Source organism: Tympanuchus pallidicinctus, unplaced genomic scaffold (genome assembly GCF_026119805.1).
Source record: "Tympanuchus pallidicinctus isolate F22 unplaced genomic scaffold, pur_lepc_1.0 scaffold2, whole genome shotgun sequence".
Lineage (NCBI taxonomy): Eukaryota > Metazoa > Chordata > Aves > Galliformes > Phasianidae > Tympanuchus > Tympanuchus pallidicinctus.
The window spans coordinates 21,351,094-21,376,886 of NW_026294721.1; the positions used below are offsets into that span (position 1 = coordinate 21,351,094).

Genomic DNA, 25,793 nt, shown 5'->3' on the forward strand with positions numbered 1-25,793 from the left:
ATTGATGGAGTTATTAGACTTATAAGCATGAGTCAATAAGTTTTATGAAAACGACAGCTTTGTCTAGAAGATTTTTGGAGAATTCAGTAAACAAGCTTAAGATCATTATAATGTGTTTTTTTTCTTTTTTTTGCTGCATTGTGCTTCAGAAAAATAGAAGCTTAGCTTTAGTGCTCTGGTGCTGCTTGTGCTAGCTTTTCGTTTGTGGTCACATTATTCATAGGCATATACTCCATTTAGTGTCTTGACAAAGATTTGATGAAGATACTGAAATTTTCAGACTACTATGACATTTTCACTTGGACTTAGCCATCATGAAAGTAATTTTTATACTTGTATCTCTTCACAATAGCGCCATTTCACACCATTTCACTTAGATGATTTAGATTAGAAGTATTCATTTAAACATCCAGATCTGGGTTGTTTTTTTTTTTTTTCAGTTAAACTTAGTCATTTTTATACATGATTTCCTTTGGTCATTTTAATGCATATTATGTTATTATTTTGCAACATGTCTGTTTTCAGTTCTGTTTTTTACCTCTAATGAGAAGCAGATGATGAGGGTGCAGAAGATATGTTAACAGATGAATTAGTGAACTTTGTTGGTTGTCTCTTTACTTGTGATAAATACTTCTTGAAGTAAAAATCTATAATCTCATCAGCCTGCATTTCTTCAGTTGACTATGGTTAATTTTGTTAATGTTGTTCAACAGTAGAAAATGCTATGGATTGTCTGTTAGAGCTGTCCACTCATGCTGAAGGAGCAGCATCCTCAAAAGTCTCAGATTTTGAATCAGTGGCATCGTCATTAGCCCTTGTTAATCAGCGGAGATCTGTTCCAAATCAAAGAATGTGGGAAAGTACTGTGAAACACTGTAATTCTGAAGAAGAAGAAGAAAAGGTCTTATCACCTGACATGCCGCTGACTGAAGAACTGGATTCCTTAATAGAAAATGCTTTTCAGAGATGCAGCTTGAGTGTCGAATTGCCTAATTCTGCAAATGATCAAATTGTATGTGAACGTGATGGCTTTAAGGAATTTCCTGAGTGGGAAGAATCGGATTTGGGTTGCAATGTTCTACTTTTTCCACACCAAATAGCGACAAGTAATGAGGTTTTGGAAAACTGCTCTTCTCAGCTACCAGCGAATCAGCTGAACATCCAGACAAGCTCACCAGCTGCATCGGACACTTTTGCACAAGCATTACAGGATTCCGATTTGTCAAAAATAGGCGTTCACCAGGATATAGCTTCAGAAGCCTATGAACAATCAAATGGAGAAACATCCCGTGGAAATTCTGATCAGGCACAGCATATTGTTTCAGATCACAAAAGTGCAACTACTGCTTCTGGCGAGTCTTCCCAAAGAGCTCTGGAACTTGGAGTAGCTATCACTGAAGAACCTAATTCACAGTGCCTGCAACAGCACAGAGAGTTAATGACTGCCTGTGACACTCACAACACTTCTCTTCCAGAAGCCTGTGTCTCTCTTGAAAAATCCAGTTTCAAAACACCAAAACTTAAGGATTTTCAGCAATCTGAGCAGAATTATGGTTTTAATCTTTCTACACCATCATGTCGGACTCAACAACAATGGAACCTTATGGCTCCTGCCTTTTATCCGTCCATTGGAAGTCACAGCTTTGTAACTCCAGTGGCTGTCAGTCCAGGACAGTGGAGACCCGTTTCAGACTATAGGACATTGGAAAAAGGACTTGTTTTTTCTTCTCCAGTGGTTCCAAATGCCTGGGATAGCAGCCCTTCTCTGAAGGTATGGGAAAATCAAGATAGAAACTCAAAATTGAACCTCTCGCAAGCACAGCAGCCACCTGTTTGTCACATGATGAGAAAAAAGATGCACCTTATAGGTCAAGTACTTGTTCTTCTCAGAGGTGTTCCGGGATCAGGAAAATCATATTTGGCAAGGTAGAACATCTATATTGTGAGCTTATGAAAGAAGTTGCTTAATTGTCTAAAAGATTTAGTGCAGGCAAAGACAATTTTCTGACATTTGTAAATAGCTATGATTAAACCTTAATTGTCGTGCTACATTTAATACATGGTACATACAATACAACAACACAAGTAATAATTACTGGAGAGAGCAAAGTTACTTCCAGCTCCTTGACCTCTAGTGGAAAGAGAACTAGGAGGAATTAGCTTTAACTGCTGTCACTGGTCTGAGGTCTGGAATGGAGTTTTATGCCAACAGAGAGTCACTTAAGTAGTATTTGAGTCTACTGTGTTAGTCCAGTTCCTATCAGTTTCAAGTGTTTCCTTCCAGTAACAAAGATGGAAATATACAAGCTCTTCAGTAGGTAGAAGTTCTTCTGCTATTGAAGTTCTTTTGGGGGGGAGGGGAGGAAAAAAAGAACAAGTAGTATGTGTTGAGATTGAACCCTTTATTTCTTTTGTAGCTCTCCAAAAGTCCATGCTGTGCTTAGTCTCCTCTGTCTGGCATCTGAAATATTTGATGCGACTAAGAGTGCATGTATATTTGTTCATACAAAAGTATGGACCCAAGGTATAGATGGAAAAAATTCTGGTTTCTTTAAATGAAACTTGTAGGGAACCTGTTTTTCCTAGATATCTGCAGCATTTGGTAAAGGAAGGAAATTACTACAGTTCATCTTTGCCAAAAAGGTGACTTTTCCCTTACCTAAGTTTGCTGCGTCTGTTTCTGGTTTGGGGCAAGAAATGATATACATGTATGTATAATAATAAGTAGCAGGGCTGGGGAGGAGAAGGGAAGAAAAGTACTTTCTGCTTCATCTTTCACAGGATGATACTGGAGGATAACCCAGGTGGAGTCATTCTTAGTACTGATGACTACTTTTATAAATGTGGAAAGTACCACTATGATGCACGTTGCTTAGGGGAAGCACACGAGTGGAACAGGAAACGAGGTGAGAAATACATACTAGACTGTCTTGCTTGTTTACATTTCAGTGCTTGTGTGCTGTTTAAGAAGATACCTGTTTTGTAATGCTTGTGTCACATGATTGGCATTTACTTCATCTTAAAATTATTTTTTATCATGTGTGGTTAAAGAGGCTGAGCACAAACTCAGGTATCATTTGTCCATGGTGTGTTTTGCAATTGAGAATACCAATGTCTTTGTCAAAATGTTATTTTGTCCTCAGATCTTGTAATGCTATGTATTTTGGTGTCGGTCTCATTTCTGGAGTGGCAGCCTGTGCTACCTCCTGGGAGTATTTCTTCTGAGATTAAGATGACTGAATATGGACACATACGCAATAAGTAATGATCATGTTGATACAAATAACACTTACACAGATACTTTCCTATTGTTTTTTTTTTTTTTTTTCTGTTGAGCATTAATTTGCTGTCAAATTTAAAGCAAATTTATAAGAACTAGACAGAAATGGCTGTTTTTTCATAATTGATGTATTTTTTTATAGGGACTTTCGCTAAGCTCTTCTATGAACAACTCTTTTTTTAAAGTTTCTCTTTGCTAAATTTCAACCATGATCACTTCTACATTGTCAAAAGTTATAATCTGTGTAAAAATGGGCTAATAAGAAATGTGGGATTTGACAATAACTTGGTAACAGTGTGTCTGAACAATCATAGCTACAGAACTTGGTGCTGTATCTCAAAGCTAGTAATTCTAAACATTTTATTACTTTGTATGAAAAAAAATAATTATTTTGATTTTTCATATCTTATACAGTTTACAGAGTGGACTAATCTTAAGACTGTTATAAAGCCAAGAATTTTGTATGCAACAAAGAAGTCCACTTTAAGGTGATCATGTAGTTTTTTTTTTTTCAGTTTGATTTACTGATTGATTAGTCACCCTGCTGCATTTTACATCTGCATTTTCATTCCTTGATTACCATCCATTTATTAATTCAAAAGAATAATGTCGTATCTCAGTGGCTGTACAAATTAGGGGGGGATAAGAAAGCTTTGGAACACACCGGTCAAGCTGTGCAAGACTACTTAGTAATTAATCATTATGGATTATCTATTCAAATATTGTTACATATTTAGAGAATAGTGTAATGTCCAATCTATTATCATGAAATTAATTATATCACATTTTGTTTTGTACATGTGTGTCTTTCAGCCAAAGAAGCATTTGAAATGAAAATCTCTCCTATAATCATAGACAACACAAACATACAGGCATGGGAGATGAAGCCTTATGTTGCTTTGGTTAGTATTGTGATTGTTCCATGTGGAAAGAATTGACCCTTTTGTCGACATATGATTTAAAATGTGATTATCATTCTCAGTCTAGCTAGTGTGTCACAAAGAAGTCTGGAGTCATAGAAATGTTATGTGAAACATTACTACCCAACATCATGTTCTGCACATGCCTGCATATTGAGCTGACCTGGTTTCCAACTGACAAATCCAAGTGTTTTGTACTTAAGAGCAAAAATGTATTTTGTTGGGGAAACTAGGTTCTGTTCCTCTTCTATATCAGAATCAGAAAAACAGCAAGGTACTTTTTTTTTTTTTTTATATATATATAATCTGCACTAATGAGAATAGGGTATATTAATGACTGTTTACTTGCAGCCTGCTCAAGTTTCCCAGATTTTGGGATGGCTGTCTGATCCAGCGATGTTAGTGTAACTGAATTGCTTGTTTGGAACTGACTTGCCTCTGGCCAGCTCTAAAAGTAAGCAGTGAGCTTTTCTCTGCAAGAGACTGTGTAGATTCATGCATACCATGCCTGGAAAGATGAGATGCTGCAATCTTGACATGACATGACAGAGGACGTGCAACTTTTAAAGTAGTGACTCTATTTTATTTATTTTTACTGTGAAGTTGGCACACATCTAATTATACCATAAGTAAGCATGTAGGGAAAAAAAAACAAACCTCCATATATCTAATCAGAAATGAATCTATGAAAGAAAATGTTATTCCAGATATGTAACTATTTTTGAAAAATACAATAAACAGCTTTTAAAAAAGCAGCCTGTGCATGTTGTATGTCTTTTTACATGTCTGATATGTTCTTTGTTTTATATCTTTTTTATTCAGGCTCAGCAGTTCAAATATAAAGTCATGTTTCGAGAGCCAGACACGTGGTGGAAGTTTAAACCGAAAGAACTTGAAAGGTAAGAATGTAAGGGAAATTTTTACATTAGATTGCAAATACAAACAAGTTGGAGCTTGGGAACTTTCTTTACGTAAAATAAGTTTAAGAAAAGAAAAACAAACTTTGGGATGGTCAATCACTGAAGGAGGTTTCACTAAGTTTGTGGATGCTCAGTTACGAGGTACATCCAAAATGTTACAGCCTATTCTGGCTGAAAAGTAGTTCGAAGTATGTGACCTCCAAAGGTTCCTTTCACTTTAAATTATTCTATGATTTCATAATACGTGTTGTCATCTGAATTTGCATGCTTAGCTTTAACTTGACCACTCTTCAAGGGAGGTGAAGAACATTATCTTCTTTCCTAAAATAGAAACTAAATGTGTGGGTTCAAGTAGAAACCAAGGACCACCTGTGCCTTGTTGACAGGTAGTATCTTGTCATGATGACACGAGCTCCTTGATCCCAAGCCTAGATGAGGCTATGTTGTCTCTTGAACTGAGAGGAGCTCTGGGTCATTCAGTAACCGAACACCCATTGATTGCTGGGCAGCCTTCAACATAAATACTAGCTCTTGGTCCTTGCAGACTTCATGTTCAGAAAGCAGGAACAAATGGGAATCATTTTGGAATAAACTATGGTTAGATCAAAGGAAGGAAAGTCCAGCCTCCTTATGGTGCTAGAGATCAGTTGGGATTTTCTCCTCCACCTTCAATTCCTTTTTGCTACCTTTGTCAGTTTTCACTTGTTCTGCAGTAATTCCTCCTAGAACATGTTGCTAATTGGTGTTTAATGGAGTTAGTGAAAATGTTGGACCCTAAGAATGTGTCCATAATAATAAGCGAATAGGTTTTGCCTGAAGACTCATGGAGTTGTTAGCTTAGAAAAGCCAGTGAAGGAAGGGGGAGTTCAGAAATCTGCCTTACCCGGTTTGACTTCCTGTATCATATCTACATCTGATGTGATGTGTTTCTGATGCTTATTTGTAGGCAGCATGTTAATTGTATGGTATTAGATTTTAGTATTAAGCAAAACATCCTCTTGCAGAATAGGGCCACCAGGTGGGGTAGGGAGATGTCAAGCGGAGCAGGAATTTGTTTAAGTCTCCCCATTTTGACTGCCTTGGCACACTAATACAGTAAGAATTGCTGTTTCAGCTTTCATCTTGGCCCCTTGAGTTCTCTGGTTAGTCTTTCTGTAACCACAAGTTATTCCCTTCTCTTAGTGTATTCTGATACACAAATATGAAATGTTTCTTCTTTTTTTTCTTTTTTTTCAAATACATAGGCGGAATATTCATGGGGTATCTAAAGAAAAGATCAAGAGAATGTTGGAGCAATATGAACGTTGCCTTACTGTTAACTCAATCTTGGAGTCTTCTGTCCCAGAAAAATCAGAAGTTACTGCTTGGAATGAAGATGCTTGTCAGGAGGAAAGTCATAGGTTAGATTCTTTTACTACATTTGTAGCTTTAAAAAAAAAGAAAAGCAAAAAAATAAAACTTTATAGCAGCAAGGCCTGGATGATGATGTTGAACACTATACATTCCTAAGATCAAAAAAATAACAGAAAAGGAAGTACTCTACAGTTGTGGGATTTATTATTATTATTAGTAGTAGTAGTAATTATAGTTATAGTAATTATTATTAGTAATTATTATTAGTAATAATAATAATAATAATTAAAAAATAATAATAAATATTAATAATAATAATAATTTTTAGGAATTACAAGATTTGTAGAAATGAACAATAAAGGGATCTAGCTAGCAAATAGATGCTCTTTGAAAATCTCTGTGTAGTTGTGTTACCTTTCAGTAAACCAGTCTTGGTTATCTTGTTAACTTAACAGAATACAAGCGAGCTACAGTTGGAGCTTCAGTGTTGGTGTAAGATGATGTTTTGTGCAATAGTAATGAATTACCAACTTGCTCTCAAATATATGTAATGTAGAATTATCTAGATTTATGTTAAGCATAAACACAGATTATTTTGTAATGGCTAATCTGAATAATGTTCCTATATTGTCACAGTGCATAGGAAATCTTATTTTATTCTTTTTTTTTTTTCTTTAATAAATTTGAAATCAAGTAGGAAATGATGGTTAATGGGAAGTTGTATGTTTTGAAAAGTGATGTGAATGAAATGGCAGATCCCTTCCCAGTTAATTTCTGGACTTTTTTTGTTTAGTATCAAGCAATCAGTGTGGTAACAAAGTGCTCCAGTGCCGAACTGAACGGTGGGAACAGGGGAAGATAGATTCCTGGAAAAGTATTCCTAGGCACTTTGATGAACTAAAAAAGGGTTACTTACCAAAGAAAGCTCTGCTTTGTTTAGCTCATTGTTTTTTATAATAAAGTGTTGAGATTTGTCTTAGGTCATCTTAAATTTGTTTTCCTCTCAATAAGATTATTCAACTGGATGATTTAACTGTCTTGAAAGACAGTTTATGATCTGTAATTTTTACATTATTGAATTGCAAAGCCAAAATTAAAAATGTGGACAAGAACAAGTGCTTGAAGAAAGTTTGATGTAGATTTTTCTTTATTCCAATTTGTCTTTCAGAGAAAGGGAGGCACATTCCCAAAAGGAAAACAAACCTTTTGCTTCTGATTTGGAGCCTCTTAATTTACCTGAAGATGATAAACCTCTTTCCAGTTGTTCTCTAATTTCAGAAAGTAATTTTGCTCCCGAGAGTTATCAGAAAGAGGAAAAAGAAATGGAAAATAACTCAGTGAAACACAATACTGAGAACAACACCATTCAAGATATCTTGGATGTTGATTTGTCGAGTTATGTCGAGAAAGAGCTGCCCTTGGAGAAAAAAGAAGAAAAAGGAGAAAGAATGGAAATTACTGAAACAGAAATGGATGAGACTGATATAATCACAACTGAAGAAACTGTATGCATGCATAGGGGAGGAGTTGAGAAACACAGTAATGACAATATTCTCAAAGTTCAGACTGAATCTGAACAAAACAGTGAAATAGGCTTGGAGTCAGATTCAACAGAAAGAAGTAATGTAGTAGAACCAAGCGCCTCGGTTATGGAGGCATCAGAAAAACCAGAGCTGCTGAATTTTCTGGGTGACTGGCCTGTACAACAAACGATGGGACAGAGAGTCAAAAGAACTAGAAGGCTAGAAAAATCTTCTCTGAAGAGTGATAGGGAAGGTAAAACTCCCAGTCAGCATCCTGAATTAGGTAAAGAGCAAGCTGGCCTAACTGATACCTGTACTGTTGTGAAAGGACAGGAGGGAGAAAATACAACCTCTAGTTGTTTCCCTGCTACTTCAGATAAAGTTGCACCAGACCTGCAAACAGTGGGACATTGGCCGGTGTCATTAGAACAGCGACAGCAAAGGTCAAGAAGAATGAGGAAGACAAGTCTAAGTCAGTCTGATGAAGGTAGAAATACTGAAGGTGATGTTAACAGAAGTGCTCTTGACACTGTAGATGTGCTTCGAGGGATACCTATGGACACTGTAGAACAGGATGTGGAAGAGTTGCATTTTCACCAACCTGAAATGATAGGTAATGAAACAGTTGCTAAGAAAAAAACCCAGCAAAATAAGAGAACAAGGAAACATCACAAATTAGCACTCACTTTTACAAACAATAATTTGCCCCACTCCAAAGAAGAGGAACAGTTGTCTGTGCCTGATTCTGCAGAAGAGAAACAAGATGCGTGCTCATGTAAACAGATAAGTAGCCATTCACAAACCGAATCTCATGATTTTGCTCTCCTGTGGAGATTAGAAAATAAAATGCTTTTTCCTGAGACTGTCAAAGTATTGCATGGCAGATTAGATGGCTTCAAACCCAAAGACATGGACAATGCCTCAGGTTCTCAGGAAAAAATACCGTATCGAGTTATGTATGATAAAAGTACATTTGTGGAAGAAAGTGAACTTATCGATATTGATGAGACTGAAAAGCTAAACATGCTGTGCAAACTCTTTGATTCATTTTCAGTTGAAGCTGTGAAAGATCTGTACGAAAGATGTAACAAAGACATAAACTGGGCCACAGGTCTACTCTTAGACTCTGATGAAAAGTTGCACAACGATGTTAATACTGAATGGTTTCAAGTAAAAGAAGCTGAGCCAGTTGTTGCAGACTTTGATTTCAAGGAAAATACCAACTATGATGAGAATCGTGACGGTTGCACAAACACAGAGCAAATCATTGGGGCTAGCAATGTTTCTGATCCTTCAGAAGACCAGAACTCATCAATCAGCACTGAGGAAAGTAGAGTTACCAAGACAATTGTGGCAGATGCTGGTGTGTCTGACTCATTTACTGCTGTCATATTGAATGATTCAGTGGAACTGAAAAATTCCAGTGATACAGCTCCTAGAGGCTATGCAGGCAGCTCAGCAGCAAGTGTCAATGAGTCCATTTCTGGAATGCAAAAGATGGAATCTGAGAGTCCTGTTGAAGAAGTGATGAATAAGCTCTCAGTCTCACAAGTTGATGTAGATTTATACGTACCCGTAACTTTATCTCAAGCTCTTAAAACAACTACCAATTCAAAATTAACTAATGAAAGCAACAGCAACTCTTCAGAAAGCAATGTGGAGAATGCCAAAGGGATGCCTTTGTTACTGGATGTGGATGATGCACCTCTGATAGATTCTAGGAATGATAAAGAGCTGGAGACTGATAGAGAAAATCTGAGGAGTTCCAGGGAGATCAGTGGTAAAGAAGAAAGTGGAACTTTGAGCAGGAATGAAGATAAGGCCAAGACACAAAGCCCTTCACCAGTATCATCTGCGGCCTTTGATATAGATAGCCTAGAACTAACGTTACCTCCTGAACTGGCTCTCCAGTTGAAAGAAATATTTGGGCCTGTTGGCATTGATGCAGGTATGGGCGTAATTATTTCCGTATTTCCATTGTGCTTTTTTTTCCATTGCACTTGATTGTTTTAGAATGTATTTGCACAATTCTTCATGATACTCATTCGCTTTTGTTGACCTGAAAATGAAACTGAGCCAAGCATGACGTAAAACATGAATCCAATAGTGTTACATTCTAATTGTGTCTTTTAATACACATACTTTAAAAGCATAAGAAAATAAGTTGGCTTATTTGCCTTTTGAGCCACAGGCCTTTGAGGAATATTGAGATGGTGAGGAAGATGCACATGAATACTGGTTTGAAAAAATAAAGAAGGGGAAAAAGACTTTAGGTATCAGCTAAAGTGGTGAATGTGAATAGCTTAAAGAGAAAGTTAAGTCTATGTTTAAATGAAAATAAAACAGGAGGAAAAAAAAAGTTTGATTTATTATGGTGAAGAAAGCCATAAGCAGTTTGAACATGCATTGAAATACAAAAATCATAGACTAATAGAAAAGGGAAGGAATAGAAACAAGGGATATAAAATAATTTTCTTTCCCTTTTTTTTCCCTTTATCCTAAAGTTTACGTGATGTGAAACTCTAGATACCTGACTTATTGGTGTGTTTGGCTGCTTCTGCCTTGCATACTCACTCACTCACTCAATAAATAAATAAATAAATAAATATTTATAATATAATAATATTTATTATATATATAATATATATATTATATAATATTATATATAATTATATATATATATAATATAATTATATAATAATATATATTAAATATATAAATCTTATATATATATATATATGCTTTGATAAACGTTCAGCAAGTATCAATGAAAGTCAGTGAGTGCAAACTTTTTCTGTGTGACAAACCTCGGCTTTTGAAACTTAGTGTAGTTACTGAAGGTGTTTTTTTTTGTTGTTGCTGTTTTTAATGACAATTTGTGCAAAACCTCCAGAATTCAGTTTAATAAGTACTAGGCCACTGTACCTTCTGTGCTTGGACAGGATTTTGTAGAATGCTCTGATGGATGTACTTTCTTTCTTCCACAAGGATCACTAACTGCTGAGGATTGTGTAGTTCATATTGATCTGAATTTGGCAAAAGTGATTCATGAAAAATGGAAAGAATCTATTCTGGTAGGTAGATTTATTTTGATGTGACATGCTGTTTCAGACCATTCGTCTGTATGTCTTAACCTAAAGGTGTGTGTAAGATTTAAATATCGTTGTGAGATCAGTGATAAAATACAGTTGTATTTTGTGAACTGTGTGGAGTAGGTGGATATGTTGTAATGGGCAGAGCTGTAGAAAGACAATTGAAGGGGTGGACTACAAGTTACCAGTGTGTCATCGTGTAACAGGAGCCTTGAAAACGAAGGGCCATAGTATGAAATCACATTACAAGGTTGATAGAATGTACGATAGCAAAAAAGTCATTTATGACATTTTGACATCTAGGAAAAGTTATTTTATGAATTTTTGTCAGTAGAAAACATCTATGTGTATGTTGGTTGAAGAGTTCAGTAATCTCCATTTCAACATAAACGCATGAAACTTGGATTTCTGTTCAGACATGCTTTTGTTTGGTTTATTTGGTTACACATTGGGACAACACAGTTATGAAATGCTAGTGGTGGGGAATGTTTCTAAAGCTTGTGCTTTTGCAAATATCTTTATCTTTTAAATTTCACTTTTAAAATATTTTTCTTAAATGCATTTCTTTTAAAATATTTAATCTTTGAGAAATACTGTGAAACATTATTTTACGGCTGATTTGCCTAGAAACTTGCATAGTTCCAATGTGAATTTCTATGTTATTAACTTATTAGCTTATTAACAGTCAAGTTTTTACTGTTTTCATTTAGAAGCGTCAGAGGAGAGATGAATCATGGAAGTTGTCTGCAGAAGGTATGCTAGATATTCGTTGTAAAAAAACAAACAAAAAATAAAAATCAACATTAGAAGTCCCTTTAATTATTTTAAATTTCAGTAGGATTTCAAATACTTTCATTGTTAAAGAATGATGGACAGGTTATTAAGCTAAGTTTTAATTTATTGGCCTTGACTCTCATTTACCACTATTTTGCAGAATTGTAGAAAAAATGTTAATTGTATGCAGCATCACCAATCCTAGGTAGATAAAGGGAAAAACAAATAATTTTGTGTACTGGCAAGAATTTAGAGAAGCTCTGACTAGATTAAACAGCTATTTGATAGGACATCTCTTATCTCTGTGGGAAGAAAAGATGCAGCCAGATAGTTGCTAGCAGAGGAATATTTCTGCAGCTGATGAGGGAAGGAGGTCGAAACTACAACATGCACACACTGTTGTCCTTTTCAGATTACTTGTTTATTGCAGGAAGATGCATGTCATTGTTCAGGTAGTGTTAAAATCTGTAAATCTAGTTTCCAGTCACTCAGCTTCCTAGGAAAAAATGTTTGTCTACATCTCAGCCCTCTTACATACAATTGGGGTAGAGACTTGGATTGCAGTGTGGGCACAAAATCCCCACTTGAATGGCCAGTGTTGTTAGCTTCCTAGAAGGCATCTGTCATTATGTTAATCATTGTAAGTGTATAAATACATAAGTCAATAATTATCTTGTAAAAGCATATCCTCATGTATGTGCAAGGTACATTGAAAATTTGATGAATCTGGGGAATATGGTGGCTTTTCTTTTAGGAAGTAGGTGAAGATGATCAGGTTGTTTTCTACAATAATAATATCCTTTTTTAACAATCACCAAAAGTATTTATGTTCTTTGGAAGAGGAGGCAAGCAACTTATGAGGATTACAAATATGCGGTGAAGCTGTGCAGGGAGAAAATTGGCAAGGCCGAAGCCCAACTAGAACTGAACTTGGCCACTGAGGTGAAAGACAACAATAAATATTTCTGTAAATACATTAATGGGAAGAGGAGGGCTACGGAGAATCTCCATCCCTTGTTGGACATAGAGGGGAACACAGTGACCAAGGATCAGGGTAAGGCTGAGGTACTTAATGCCTTCTTTGCCTCAGTCTTTAATAGTAAGACTAGTTGTTCTCTGGGCACACAACACCTTGTGCTGGAAGATAGTGATGGGGAGCAGAATAGATCCTGCATAATCCATGAGGAAATGGTTTGGGATCTGCTTCAAAAGCTGGACACTCACAAGTGTGTGTGAGGCCAGATGGATTGCACTCTAGAGTGCTGAGGGAGTTGGCAGATGTGGTTGCCAAGCCACGCTCCATCATCCTTCAACAGTCCTGGCTAACAAGGGGTGTCCCAGTGGACTGGAGACTGGCAGATGTGACGCCCAGCTTTAGAAAGGTCTGGGAAGATGATCCCCGTAGCTACAGACCTATCAGTCTCACATCGGTGCCAGGGAAAGTTATGGAATGGATAGTCTTGAGAGCCATCAGAGATCAATTAAAGGTCAACTAGGGGATCAGGCCCAGTCAGCATGGGTTCATGAATGGTAGATCCTGCTTGACAAACTCGATGTCATTCTAAGACAAGGCAACCCACTTAGTGGATGAAGGTAATGCTGTCAATGTGGTCTACCTGGACTTCATTAAAGGCTTTGACACTGTACCCCACAACATTCTCATGGAGAAGCTGGTTGCCCGTGGATTAGATGAGCATACACTCTGCTGGGTGAAATGCTAGAAATCTGGGCCCAAAGAGTTGTAGTCAATGGAATTAAATCCAGTTGGCAGCCAGTCATCAGTGGTGTCCCCCAGGGCTCAGTACTGGGGCTACTCCTGTTTAACAATCTTTATCAGTTATCTTAATGAAGGGATTGAGTGCACCCTCAGTAAGTTCGCAGACAGCCCCAAGTTGGGAGGGAGTGTTGATCTGCTGGAGGATAGTAAGGCACTACAGAGGTACCTGGATAGACTAGATTGATGCGCAGAGGCCTACTGTATGAGTTTCAATAGGGTAAAGTGTTGGGTATTTTGATCACAACAACCCCAGGCAACCCTACAGGCTTGGGGAGGAGTGGCTGGAAAGCTGCCTGATGGATAGGGAGTTTGGTGTGCTGATGGACAGTTGGCTGAATATGAGCCAGCAGTGTGCCCAGGTGGCCAAGAAGGCCAATGGCATCCTGGCTTGCATCAGAAACGTTGTGGTGAGCAGGATTAGGGAAGTAATCTTGCCTCTGTATTCGGCACTGGTGAGGCTTCACCTCAAGTACTGTTCAGTTCGGTTTTGGGCACCTCAGTACAGAAAGGACACTGAGGAGCTGGAGCAGGTCAAAAAAAGGGGCAACAAGTCTTGTGAAGGGCTTGGAGAGTGTGCCATACAAGGAGCTGCTGAAGGAACTGGGGCTATTTAGTCTGGGGAAGAGAAGGCTGAGGGGAGATGTTATTGCTCTCTTCCAATGTCTGAAAGGTTTCTTGCAGTGAAAGCAGGGTTGGTCTCTTCTCACTGGTGACAGGTGATGGGATGAGGGGAAATGGCCTCAAGCTGTGCAGGGGGAGGTTTAGGTTGGCTACCAGGAAAAGGATTGTTAAGAGCTGGAATAGGCTCCCCAGGGAGGTGGTTGAGTCACCATCCCTGGATGTGTTTAAAAACTGTTTAGATGTGGTGCTCAGGAATACGATTTAGTGGTGGGTTGTTAGGGTAGTATGGTTAGGTTGAAGTTGGAGTTGATCTTAAAGGTCTTTTCCAACCTGATCAATTCTGTGGTTCTATGATTCTATCTAGGCTGGAAAGCATCTTAATTATTTTGACTTTGCTTGTGTAAATAAACTAATTGTTTTACTTGTCACCTCATTTTTACTGCTTTTGAAGGTTCTACATTGATTCAGCAGATAAATATGAATGACTCAAAAATGCTGTTATCTCAAAATGCAGAGAATAAAATGCAGAAGAAAGGAATGAACTGGGTTTCAAGTTCATCTAACGAAACACAGATTAAAAAAGCAGCAACATCAGAAGTTTTTCCTTTTATGGATCACTGGAATGCTCGAACTCAGAAAGTTTCTCTCAGACAAATAATATCTGAAGAAATAGCTATGCAGGAGAAAGAGGACCTGGTATGAATATGACAGTTTTTATACAGATTACATGATTCATTACCATTAGTAAAATGGAATGTCTTATGTAGTGACTCACCTTTGTGCTGCTTATTACAGCCAGAATTTGAGAAATAAATTAGTGTTATCAACTGCAGTGATACAGACATTTGCTTGTAGTGGATGTTTGTTGATTTATTTTTTTTTTTAATTCCTTTTTAAAATGTGACATCCTGACTGTTTCACAAACGGATCACGGTACTTTTTACTATACAGGTTAGCATTTGCATTTGATTGAATTGTTTTTTTCATGGCTCATTTAAAAAGAGTGAGGTGACTGGTGTGACTTCCTGTGCTTTTTAATAGGAAAGAAATATCAGCAATTTCTTATTTAGCTTCTTGCATAGTTTATTTAGAAATTGAATTTGTTAATATTTTTTCTAAGCCCACAACATTCCTAACAAATTAGACTTATATTTTAAAGCATTTGAGGATAATCTCAAGTGATTTTCTGTACTGACTTGTCAGAAAATAACAGAAAATAATAATAAGTATTTGCAGAGATTTTTGCTTTGCATTTTCCACACAGTTCCCATACGCTGCCTTGTTTGTGTATGCATAACACTGCCCTCTTCTGTGGGGCAGTTCAGAACAGACAGCTCTGTTGGTAGTTGTCTCTGATACACGGCTGTCCTAGAAAAAGAGAATGTTTTCCTATCACTAAAGAAATTTGGATGTTATTAGCCTGTAGTTTGAAAGAATGGCTTGTGGATTCTTTTTTTAAATTGCATGCATGTGGCTTACTGATAATAGTAATGTGATGTCCACAGGTTTGGATTCATGGAGCTTGGCTTTTTTTTTTTGACAACTTTTTTTTTCTGTAGTCTGAGTATTGGGATGATCAGAACAATCAATTTATATTGGGCTATAATTACTGTAATTATATGTGTATGTATGATTATTCTCCATGCAACTTTACAGATGTATTTAATACACTATAACTTCAGATATTTTACACTAGAACAGCATTGTTTCCTCTGCTTGATAAGAAAACATGGCTTCAATCCCAACCTCTCAGTATCACTTTCTGCAGATACCTGAGTAGAGGTGAACTTCCTAAAAGTTTAATTTGAACCGATTAGGCTAGCATCAGGTGCATTCCTAAACTGAAAATCCTTCTAAAGGTAGCCCTTTTACATCTTCCAAGTTATGAGCCAGCTCCAATTGAGTCACTTCAAATGACTGCAGAGAACTGCAGTGGTGTGCAGTACAACTCACTTGTCCTTTTTTCTTATCAAATCAGTGTGGCAGGCTGATAATGATGTGTTATTTGCTGTGGGTATGTAACTACTGAGTGAATATTTTGTTTGAAATCCTAACAAATAGCAGTATAGTTGGTTCCACTGTTACTGTATTTTGTTCTAATCGTGAGCTTGAATATTATTCCTTTGTCTTCTGGATAGAAACGTGTTCCTTCTGTGGCTAGAAAAGATTGTGCTGCTAAACTGAAGGAGAAGCAACTTTTTGAGATGTTTCCAACCATTAATCAAAATTTCTTAATGGATATCTTCAAGGACAATAAGTAAGAAGTCTTTATAGTTCTTTGTAAAACTACTATTTGGTATTACTTAAATTAATTCTTTTTTTTTTTTTTTTTTTTTTTACTGGCATTTCATGATTTTTGTAGATTTAACTATGGCAAAAGTAACTGGTCTTAAAAAAAGAATACTGAAATTATGTTACACTTGATTCTTCATTTGAAGAATAGACAGCTTCACTCTGCAGGAGAAGTACATATCTGGCTGTTGACTGCAGTTAGTGGAACTGTGTATTTGCTCTAGGGTTGAGGTGTAAATTAAGTGGGATAAATTGCTGAAGAATGTAACAGTGGGTGCACAGCAGATAGCACTCAGACCAAGAGAGAAGCTGCTATTGCCTGATGTTAGCTGCTAGTAGTTTCCTTGTTGTTATAGCAGCAATGAAGGAATCAGCCCTCTTTGTTTCTTCTTGCTTGTGTTCTGCTTCTCTTTTCTGCATTGTATTTCTGTTGTATGTGGCAACCTTCTTAAAGTCTCTGTGAGCTGAACTTCTTTTCATGAGAAACTTGCCTTTTTCGTCCTTGGCCAGTTGAATGTCTGTTTCTCCACACAGATTTGCATAGCTATTTACCAGTCTTTCCGCTTGTCCAGGTTATTATCAAAACTTTTCTTTGTGAAAAATTTAAAATAAATTGTTTATCCACCTCTACAGCTTAAATATTTCTCTTGTTTTTCACATATGAAATTCTTTTTCATAGTATTGTTTTTCCTGAAATCTAGTTCTGACCAATGTTCCTCTTGTCTGCTTACTGAACAGCAAGAGAAGTATTAAGAAGAAAAAGGGCTTACTAGAAATGTAATGGCTGCTGATCTTCTATTCTTACTGTGTTAAGTTTCTAAATAAAAAGTTGACTGGAAATACGAGGATTTTCCTGCATAAGTTTCAGAAAACTGAGCTAGTTTTAAGGTAGTTTGTACTATTTAACACAGTCCAGAGGAGATTTTAAGATAAAGTAACTTATGCAGCCCAGACAGCAGCATTTATTTCTAAATGGATGTCTGTGTTTTATGAAGATATGATGCAATTTACTTTACTATTTAATTGTCCTTTTTGTGTTTGAGTGCCCCTCAATTACTTCTGGGCTGAGTAAGACTGCTTGTGCATTGATGTCAGTAATGCAGTACGTTTGACAAAGTTGACAAAGTCTTTTTGTAATAAGCTGGAAAATTCTATTCTAGTGCTTTATATTCATAGGCATTTGTATCTGTAACACTATGAAGGTCTGTAATATGTATTTTAATAGAAGTACCAGCTAATAATATCTTTGGAAAGTCACGGATTTTACTTATCATTTACAGCTATTCTTTGGAGCAGACCGAACAATTTCTGAACTGTGTTCTGGAGGCAGATCCTGTAAAAACAGTTATAGCTCAAGAAAGTGTTCAGCGAAATGAAATTGCTTCTTCATACAGTGCTGCAAAGAATCGGGAGAAGGTGGTATCATTATTATTATTATTATTATTATTTCAAATAGTAGTTACAAGTGTATCCGAAGCCATGTCAGTAAAAACACCTTGGAAAACATTCTTAGTTTCAACATTGCAAATTTTTACAGGCAAGAAAAGCTAAGGAAGAGGATGATGTTTTGAGTGAAATATTTCAAGAATATGAGTATCCACAGTATGATGACTTTAGAGCAGAAGCTTTTCATCACCAGCAAAAGAGGCAGGAGTGTTTGAAAAAGGCTGGGGAGGCCTATCACATGGGAATGAAGCCTGTGGCAGCATTTTATGCACGTCAGGTAAACTTAAATATAGTGCTTTCTTTCTGTGTGTAGAGACATAAGTAAATACTAGATTGGAAGTGATAACAAAGTTGGGCCTACTGCAGTTGATAGATTTGTTCAGTATTTTGAGAATCACCTTATGCTTAAACTTGCATTTGTTAGTAATGATGCTGACACATGAAACTGATGTAGCCAAATTCAGTGTGAAACTTCGTGAAAGATCACATGCAAGTGCTTAGGTATGCTACACATCCCAGAGTGCACTCTCTCATCTGCATGCTCATAAGCACCAAGATTTGTGTCAGAGTGGTCTTTCCAGGTTCACTAATACATGACGTAGAGTGCAATAAGCATTAGCTGTTGAATCCTCTGTGTGTCCTTGGAGCTCCTCTTAACTGGTGAGGAACTGTTTCTACACAGGTCTCTTGTATTTATTAGGAATCAAACAATTATTAACATGTGAACTTTTGCCTCAGCATTCTGCTTATTTAGTCCTTCATAGGTCTTTGGAAGATTACTGTCAGCTGTCTTTGTGTCCTGATTTTGTATGTCTGTATGAGTACAAGCTGTTTTTCTATCAGGATAATGTGGTGTGGTATGCCATGCTTTTTGCCATTCATCTGTTTTCCAGAACGTAGATCTTCTGCTGATCAGTCTTGTAAACTCTTGCTGTGGAGCACAGGCAATCCAGTCTTGATTCAACCACAATTCTCAGCATATATGACTAGGACTGCTCCAAAAGCAATGCCTCCTATTTTATTGTGTTGGCTCACAGTATCAGAGGCTGATAGATGTTGGTGGTATGGCAGTAGAGGCTGAACCTTCTCACCAATATTGTTACATTTTGATGCTGTGCAACAGATGGCAGCAGAGAGGCAGTCTGACAAAAGGGCCTCTGACATGGAGGTGCACGTGAAGCAAAGGTGTCTTTGAATTTTTCCAAGTGGGAAAAATTGCACTCATTGACATTCATCAACACTTGCTGAGCTTGCTTTAATGGAGACCAGACAGTGGATGTGAACACAGTGAAGCAGTGGGTGGTGCTCTTCAGCAGTGGCAATGTGAAGGGCAAGCCACATTCTGGACAACCATGTGGATTTTTGCAAGCGCGGCATGCAGACGTTTGCTCACAGCTGGCAAAAATGTGTAGCTAATGGTGGTGACTGTGTTGAAAAGTAGTGTTCTGTAGCTGAGGATTTTTTCTATTAAACAGTATTATTGTGTTCTTTGTATCTGTTGTAGTTTCTACGGGAACAGATAGGAGGTATAACTTTTGGAGCACTCTGTGTGATTTAAAGTCTTCCCTTTGTTTTTTTTCTTAAATATAATTATGAATACAGTCTGGAAATCTATAATGTATTTTCTTTTAGGTAATAAGAAGGCAAGCCAAAGTACCTTTATTCATGAAAAAATACTTACACCTGGTGGCCTTGTCCTGTTCTGGTAGTTCTCTGAAAGTGAGAATTACAGGGCTGTTATCTCTGGTCTGACACTAATGTACTTCAGCTGATCCATTTTAAGAAAGTCTAAGGCAGACTGTCACTTCAGTTCTCTTGAGCCCTTGTCAGTCCAGTACCTGGAGTTAAGTCTTTCATTTCATTTCAGGTTGTGCTTAAAGATTGTCAAAGACATAATGCGTTAACTTTAGTCTCTCAGATGTGATCACTGCAATGTTTTTGGGAAACAGATGGTACTTGTTCACAGCGTAGTGTTAACAGTTCTGTACACTCCTTGCCCTTAGTTCCAATTAAGGCTGTACTGATATCATTAGTCATAAGAGATGTCAAAAATATTAGGAATTACAGTAGTCAACGTGTCAAGCTTTTGCACTTCTTGGTTAGTCTGATTTTTAGAAATGCATTCAGAAGAACTAACCTAAAATATATAAAATGTATTTCATATAACTCAGCAGGGTTTTCCTGGGCAATTAGGCAGTTTCTTTGGTACCATTTCATAAGTTTTTGTTGAATACTTTCAAAAAGTAAAATGCAGTTAAAAAGGTAAAGTTATTAGGGTAATAAATCTGACAGTTGGCACGAAGAGTAACGTCTTAGCTCATGTAAGGGTTTTATGTTCTTGTGCCTTCTCTAGCTTTTTCCCTTTCTCATGAAGCTTTTGTTTATGGTTTCTTCTTTTTGCCAGCTTTGAGCAGTTTCCTGCAAACAAATTTCATGAAATCTCCTTGTGGGTAGATTTCACTGAGCTTCTTCTAGGAATTGTGTTGTGCTTATAAACATCAATACCTCAAACTGTGAGATTAAAAGCACCCTGTCAGGACTGTCATTTTGAACTCAGCAACCGGTGTAGAGCTTAAATCGTGTCTCAGACTGTAATATTCCATTACGTTTGAATAAAGGGTCGCCTTCATGAGCAGAAGATGAAAGAAGCCAACCATGCTGCTGCTGCGCGAATCTTTGAAAGAGTAAATACTTCCTTGCTGCCTCTGAATGTGTTGGATCTGCATGGTCTCCATGTGGATGAAGCTGTGAATCAGTTGTCCAGAGTGCTGCAGGAAAAAAGCAACGGTAGGCAAAAGCTAATAATTCTTGTCTCCTAAAAATTATTCTCCATGGTCTCTACTAAGAAACCACTATATACAGCAATAGCAGAGAGTCCAGTAATTCTGCAACACGTGAAAGCAGCTGCCTTTTGTGTAGTTTTATTTTCAGAATTTCCCCATGGAAGTTGTTTTCCTTGGCAAGGTAATGGTTATTTTTGCTCAGTGGTGCTATCCTTTTTTTATCCTAATGCTTTTGTACTTGTTTGTTTGCTTCTGTTTTATCCTCAGTTGTTTTTTTTTATTGAAGACTCGATCTGTCGAAGATTTGATCTATCCCTTATGGAGTTTTTAACAGAGATGATAATGCAAATGTTTGTGTCATACTTGCATTGCTTTGTTTGGAACCTTATTGCTTTTTTTAAACTCTTAAAAAAAAAAAAAAAAAAAATCACTGCAGTTCTAAGCACCATGATGATATTGTCTTCAACTTTCACATGAAGGTGTGTAGTTTAAGCTATCTTTTGATAAGCGTTGTAAAAATCTGTCAGCAGGATCTTGAGATAATGCTGCTTCCATAAATGCCATGTGCAGTTTTGCTTGAGGGCTTGTTTTGTCTCCCAATGAAGAGACGTACTTGCTGAGTGTTCTTGCTGTAAAAGGACATTTTCTGCATTATTAGTTTATCCTATAAATTTAGAATCATAGAATCATAGAATCACCAAGGTTGGAAAAGACCTAAAAGATCATCCAGTCCAACCGTTCACCTATTCCCAATAGCTCCTACTAAACCATGTCCCTCAATACAACATCCAGTCTTTCCTTGAACACCCCCAGGGTCGGTGACTCCACCACCTCCCTGGGCAGTCCGTTCCAGTGCCTGACCACCCTTTCTGAAAAGTAATACTTCCTAATGTCCAGCCTGAATCTCCCCTGCCGTAGCTTGAAGCCATTCCCCCTGGTCCTATCACTAATGACACGAGAGAAGAGGCCGACCCCAAATTTAAGTGCATTGGGAGTGTTTTTGTATGAACTATTTCTTGTGCAAGTCACCAGTGCTCAAAACTTTTTAATGATAGCTACTGCACACAGTAGAAACAAAAAACTAAGTGTTCAACAGGGAGTCAGATGTTCAGTCAGAGCTAATCAAATTACGTTGTCTTCTTTTAGGAGAACATTTGTTTGCTTTAAGCTACAGTCTGATCTATCAGTTTAATTTCCTGAAGTTACACTGACATCAGGAGTTTAGGAATGGTGGGAGGAGCTCCTTGTTCACTCCATTCACCTCGTTATTGAAAAAAAATCATGTTTGCTTACATACGTAGAAGAAGGATCAATACAGGGTACTTAGTGATGACACAATGAACTGCAAACTAATACAGAAAGTGAGAGAGAAAAGTTTAGGAAAAATATCCTGTGATCATCTTTAACTGACAAATCTTGGTGGTTGTGACAATACAACTTCATTTATATTTTATTTAATCTTTTACAAATTTGTAATCTTTTCTATCAATTTGGGCTTTTCTATCAATTTGGGCTGATGTTATCTGTAGGATATGAATAACACCTAACAAGGGCTGTGTGCTGACCTATGAAATCATGTGCTGCAATGTAGCAGAAATTACAGTGTGACTTAATTGTCAAAAAACTGCGTGGATTTGTTTTCCATTTTCTTCCTTCATATATCCATTAACATGTAATTTCTTTATTCACGTTATTGTCACTTAAAAAATAAGTATCTAACACCCTTCTTTTTAAATTAATTATATTCCCAAAGGGTAAAAATCCCAAGTAAAGAATGGATGATAAAACCAGTAGAGCTGCTGTGGAATTTTGAAGGATTTCCTGATGATCACATTACATATTACAAGCAGTCTAGACTTAAAAAGTTTTGCTGGATTTTTTTGTTTGTTTGTTTTGTTTTCTGAGTATCTTTTTCAGAAGAAGGGAAATTACTTTTATATGAAAGGTTCATTGGCCAGCATGAGAAAACAAAGTTCTAAATCACTGGTGAAAGTTTTCAGAAAAATGGAGGTGAGAAGGTTGTGCTGGATGCCAGGTCTCTGCAGAGAATAAATTTTAACTGTTACTGTGCCTGCTGTTACAGAGTACCAACAGTCTGGTGGTAAGCCTTATCTCTGTGTTATCACTGGAAGAGGAAGCCATAGTCAGGGAGGAGTTGCTCGCATCAAACCAGCAGCTATCAGATACCTCACAAGCCACAACTTCAGGTGAGTTTACATTTTTGTTGGTGGGACTTGGTTTTTTTTCTTATCCTGCATTTAACTGAGTGAAAATTGGTCTGTTCTATCATACTGCGAGGCTACTACATTGATTGATGCCCATCTGCTGTTTCATAAGACCTGTACAATTTTATGATTCAAAACTGAAATAATGGATACCTATTAAATCTGAGATCCTTTCATCTGACATAAGTGAAAACACTATGAGTTAAAGTTATCTAAACGTAGCTTAATTGCCTCTTTCCATTTAAGGTCACCAGCTTTTTAATGTGAAGAGTTAATAATCTTTTTTATTGGTCTCCAATGTGTGCTTCAGCTCTCAACTTCTTATATGGGACAGCAATTTAGCAAATCTGGTGTTGGCATCAATGTGTTTGCTACCTCTTCTTTATGGGAGCATAAATGAAGGTGACTGTGAAGGTGGGATTCAGAGCAGAGACTTCTTCCCATTTCCCTCTCACTTTCTACAGAATACAGGAGAGAAAATGTAGTTTGAAAAAAACATCTGAAAAGAGAGGCAGAATGAATGTAACCAAGAATACTGGGCAACCTTTTCTTTTTGGGTTTTGTTTTTTTGCCTCTCCAGACCCTACAAAATCCACCTTTACTGTCACATCCAGAGGATGTGTTGGTGATCTGACTCTGGCATGCACACTTACTTGACTGAGAACATTAATGCTTTCCGTGTGTTTGGTGGTGGCTTGGAAATATGACACTGAATGTCGCTTTCATGTTGAAATTTCATCTTCTCTTATTTCACAGGTTTGCAGAAATAAAGCCAGGCTGCCTGAAAGTCATGCTGAATTGAAGAGTTAACGAGAAGAGGAACATTAAAAAATGAGATGTTGGATTACAGCTAAAAACTTTTTGAACAACTGCAATAATATTTTCTAATCTGTTTTAAAGGATGGTATTTATTAGAAGGGGTCTCAATTTGCAGCACATGGTCTTGTCAATATGTTTCTAAGAACATTTTCTTGTGGGATAATTTTTTTTTTTTAATTTACAAAAGAAAAAATCCAGGATTTGAAGTCTTAGTAATGCAGATTAAGAATTCTGATGAGAATTTTATAATGTGTTCAAGGGCAGTTGAGGTACAGTTTTTAGATACAGCAGTCTTCTCATCTTACTCAGTCCATAACTCACTTGACTTATTTAAATTTCAGTGATTCCAGTGTTTTTGGAATGTAGAACCCTGTACAGCTATTTTGTGATTCAGAGCTTTGTGCTCAGTCCTTCTGAACGGCAGAGGAGAGGTGGGAACTCAGCAACTATTGCTATTTCAAATCCCATTGCCACTGAATGTTAAAGTACTTCCAGATTTCTTCAAGAGTCAGAGGTGTTCTTTTTAGTGGTCATTTTGTGACAACTCAACCAGTTCTGTTGTTCTTATTCTATTCCTAGTTACTCTTGAAACAAATGGAAGGACTGGATGTTAAGACCAGCCGTGTGTTAGGTAATTTTTTATAGATTTAGCAGTCTGTTAAAGGAGAAAATAAAACATCTACTTACACACAACTAATGGGAAATGCGCTCATTAAACAAAAAAAATCAAACCCACAAAAACTATTGAATGAAGAGTATACCTTGTATGACTTTGTGAATGGCATGAGATGAGTACTGCTTCATTTTACAGGTATTTAATAGTGATGTCTTCATTCTGTGCATAGTAACTTTGGTAATTTCCTTGTAGAAAATCTGTTTATCTTTGAGACATTTAAATGTATTTTTAACATCAAATTGAATGTGAATATTACAGTATTAATTGCCCATCTTGAAGAAGATATGGAAGGTACTCTGTTCATGGTGGTTTTGTATCTGAATGTATCTATGTTTTAAAAACAGAAACACCAAACCGAGCCACAAAAAAAAACAAAACAAAAACAGAAAAGAAACAAAGTCTGAAAGACTCAATAAATAGAAACACCTGTACTTTGGCATGGATTTTCAGTAAGCAATCAGAACCCTTTTTCATTTCACCTTCTACAATGAATTACATTGTACGCCTTTGCTTCCTGAAGGCCTTAGGAATTCATGAATTCATTAAACCAGTTGTTTTTTTTTGTTTGCTTTTATTTTTTTTTTGTTTCCTAATGTAATGCTTTGTTTCTAAGAACGGATAGGAGTTGTGTGTTAGGAATAGTATTCATAGGTTAAGGATTAATAGGAGAGTTTTTCATTTTTAAAATACTTTCTCAGTAAATCTTATCCAGGAACTTCACACACAGGGAGTTTCTGTGTGAATCCATATGTGTGTACAAGTTCTGCCATTTGTGTGCATGGGCAGTGTAAGCAAGGAACTTCTGTGAGAAAAGCTGTGCACAGAAATAGGTTACATTGCAAATGTGTCACAGACAAATGGAAAGACATGAAATTTACTGCATTTACTGCTGTATTTACTGTAATAGATACACAGTGAATGCAGTGTATGATAGATCAAAAAATGAGTTTGTCATGCTTTAACAGATACAGTAATCTTTTTTGGTGATTTTAAATGCAAGAATAGCTTGAATAATATTTAATCAAACAGACTCTTACTGGAATAATTGTTTTAAGTAATAAGGTTTATATTTTTGGGAGGTACTTTATTGATTCATGTCCCTTTTTCTCCTTGTTGAACTACACTGTTAAGCAGTGTTTGAAATACAAAACATTTGGGCTCCCCAAGTAGCACTAGCAGGGTTGTTTATGCTACTGCACCGGTGGGGTGAAGCCTGTGCTCCATCTTCTGTGACTGCCTAGAATGAAAGACTGACGTTCTTTCAGGCCCTGGGGCTGTAGACATCTGAGATG

At 36.9% G+C, this 25,793-nt stretch overlaps 1 protein-coding gene across 5 annotated transcripts in view; it reads left to right on the plus strand.

The window, feature by feature from the left end:
• N4BP2 (NEDD4 binding protein 2) overlaps positions 1–24,884 on the plus strand; it is a 55,705-nt gene extending 30,821 nt beyond the window's left edge. For 2 of the 5 annotated variants that reach the window (XM_052682760.1, XM_052682759.1), the window contains exons 5-19: positions 714–1,926; positions 2,782–2,906; positions 4,094–4,182; positions 5,023–5,099; positions 6,365–6,520; positions 7,642–9,944; positions 10,985–11,070; positions 11,799–11,841; positions 14,712–14,956; positions 16,399–16,517; positions 17,833–17,968; positions 18,090–18,275; positions 20,617–20,785; positions 22,865–22,988; positions 23,763–24,884. In XM_052682760.1, the coding sequence (XP_052538720.1) occupies positions 714–1,926; positions 2,782–2,906; positions 4,094–4,182; positions 5,023–5,099; positions 6,365–6,520; positions 7,642–9,944; positions 10,985–11,070; positions 11,799–11,841; positions 14,712–14,956; positions 16,399–16,517; positions 17,833–17,968; positions 18,090–18,275; positions 20,617–20,785; positions 22,865–22,988; positions 23,763–23,808 (5,117 nt within the window). In that variant the 3' untranslated portion in view covers positions 23,809–24,884. Of the gene's footprint in view, positions 1–713; positions 1,927–2,781; positions 2,907–4,093; positions 4,183–5,022; positions 5,100–6,364; positions 6,521–7,641; positions 9,945–10,984; positions 11,071–11,798; positions 11,842–14,711; positions 14,957–16,398; positions 16,518–17,832; positions 17,969–18,089; positions 18,276–20,616; positions 20,786–22,864; positions 22,989–23,762 lie in introns of those variants that run through there. The other 3 variants (XM_052682762.1, XM_052682761.1, XM_052682763.1) reach the window with 3 other exon arrangements.
• Positions 24,885–25,793: the final 909 nt, after the last annotated feature.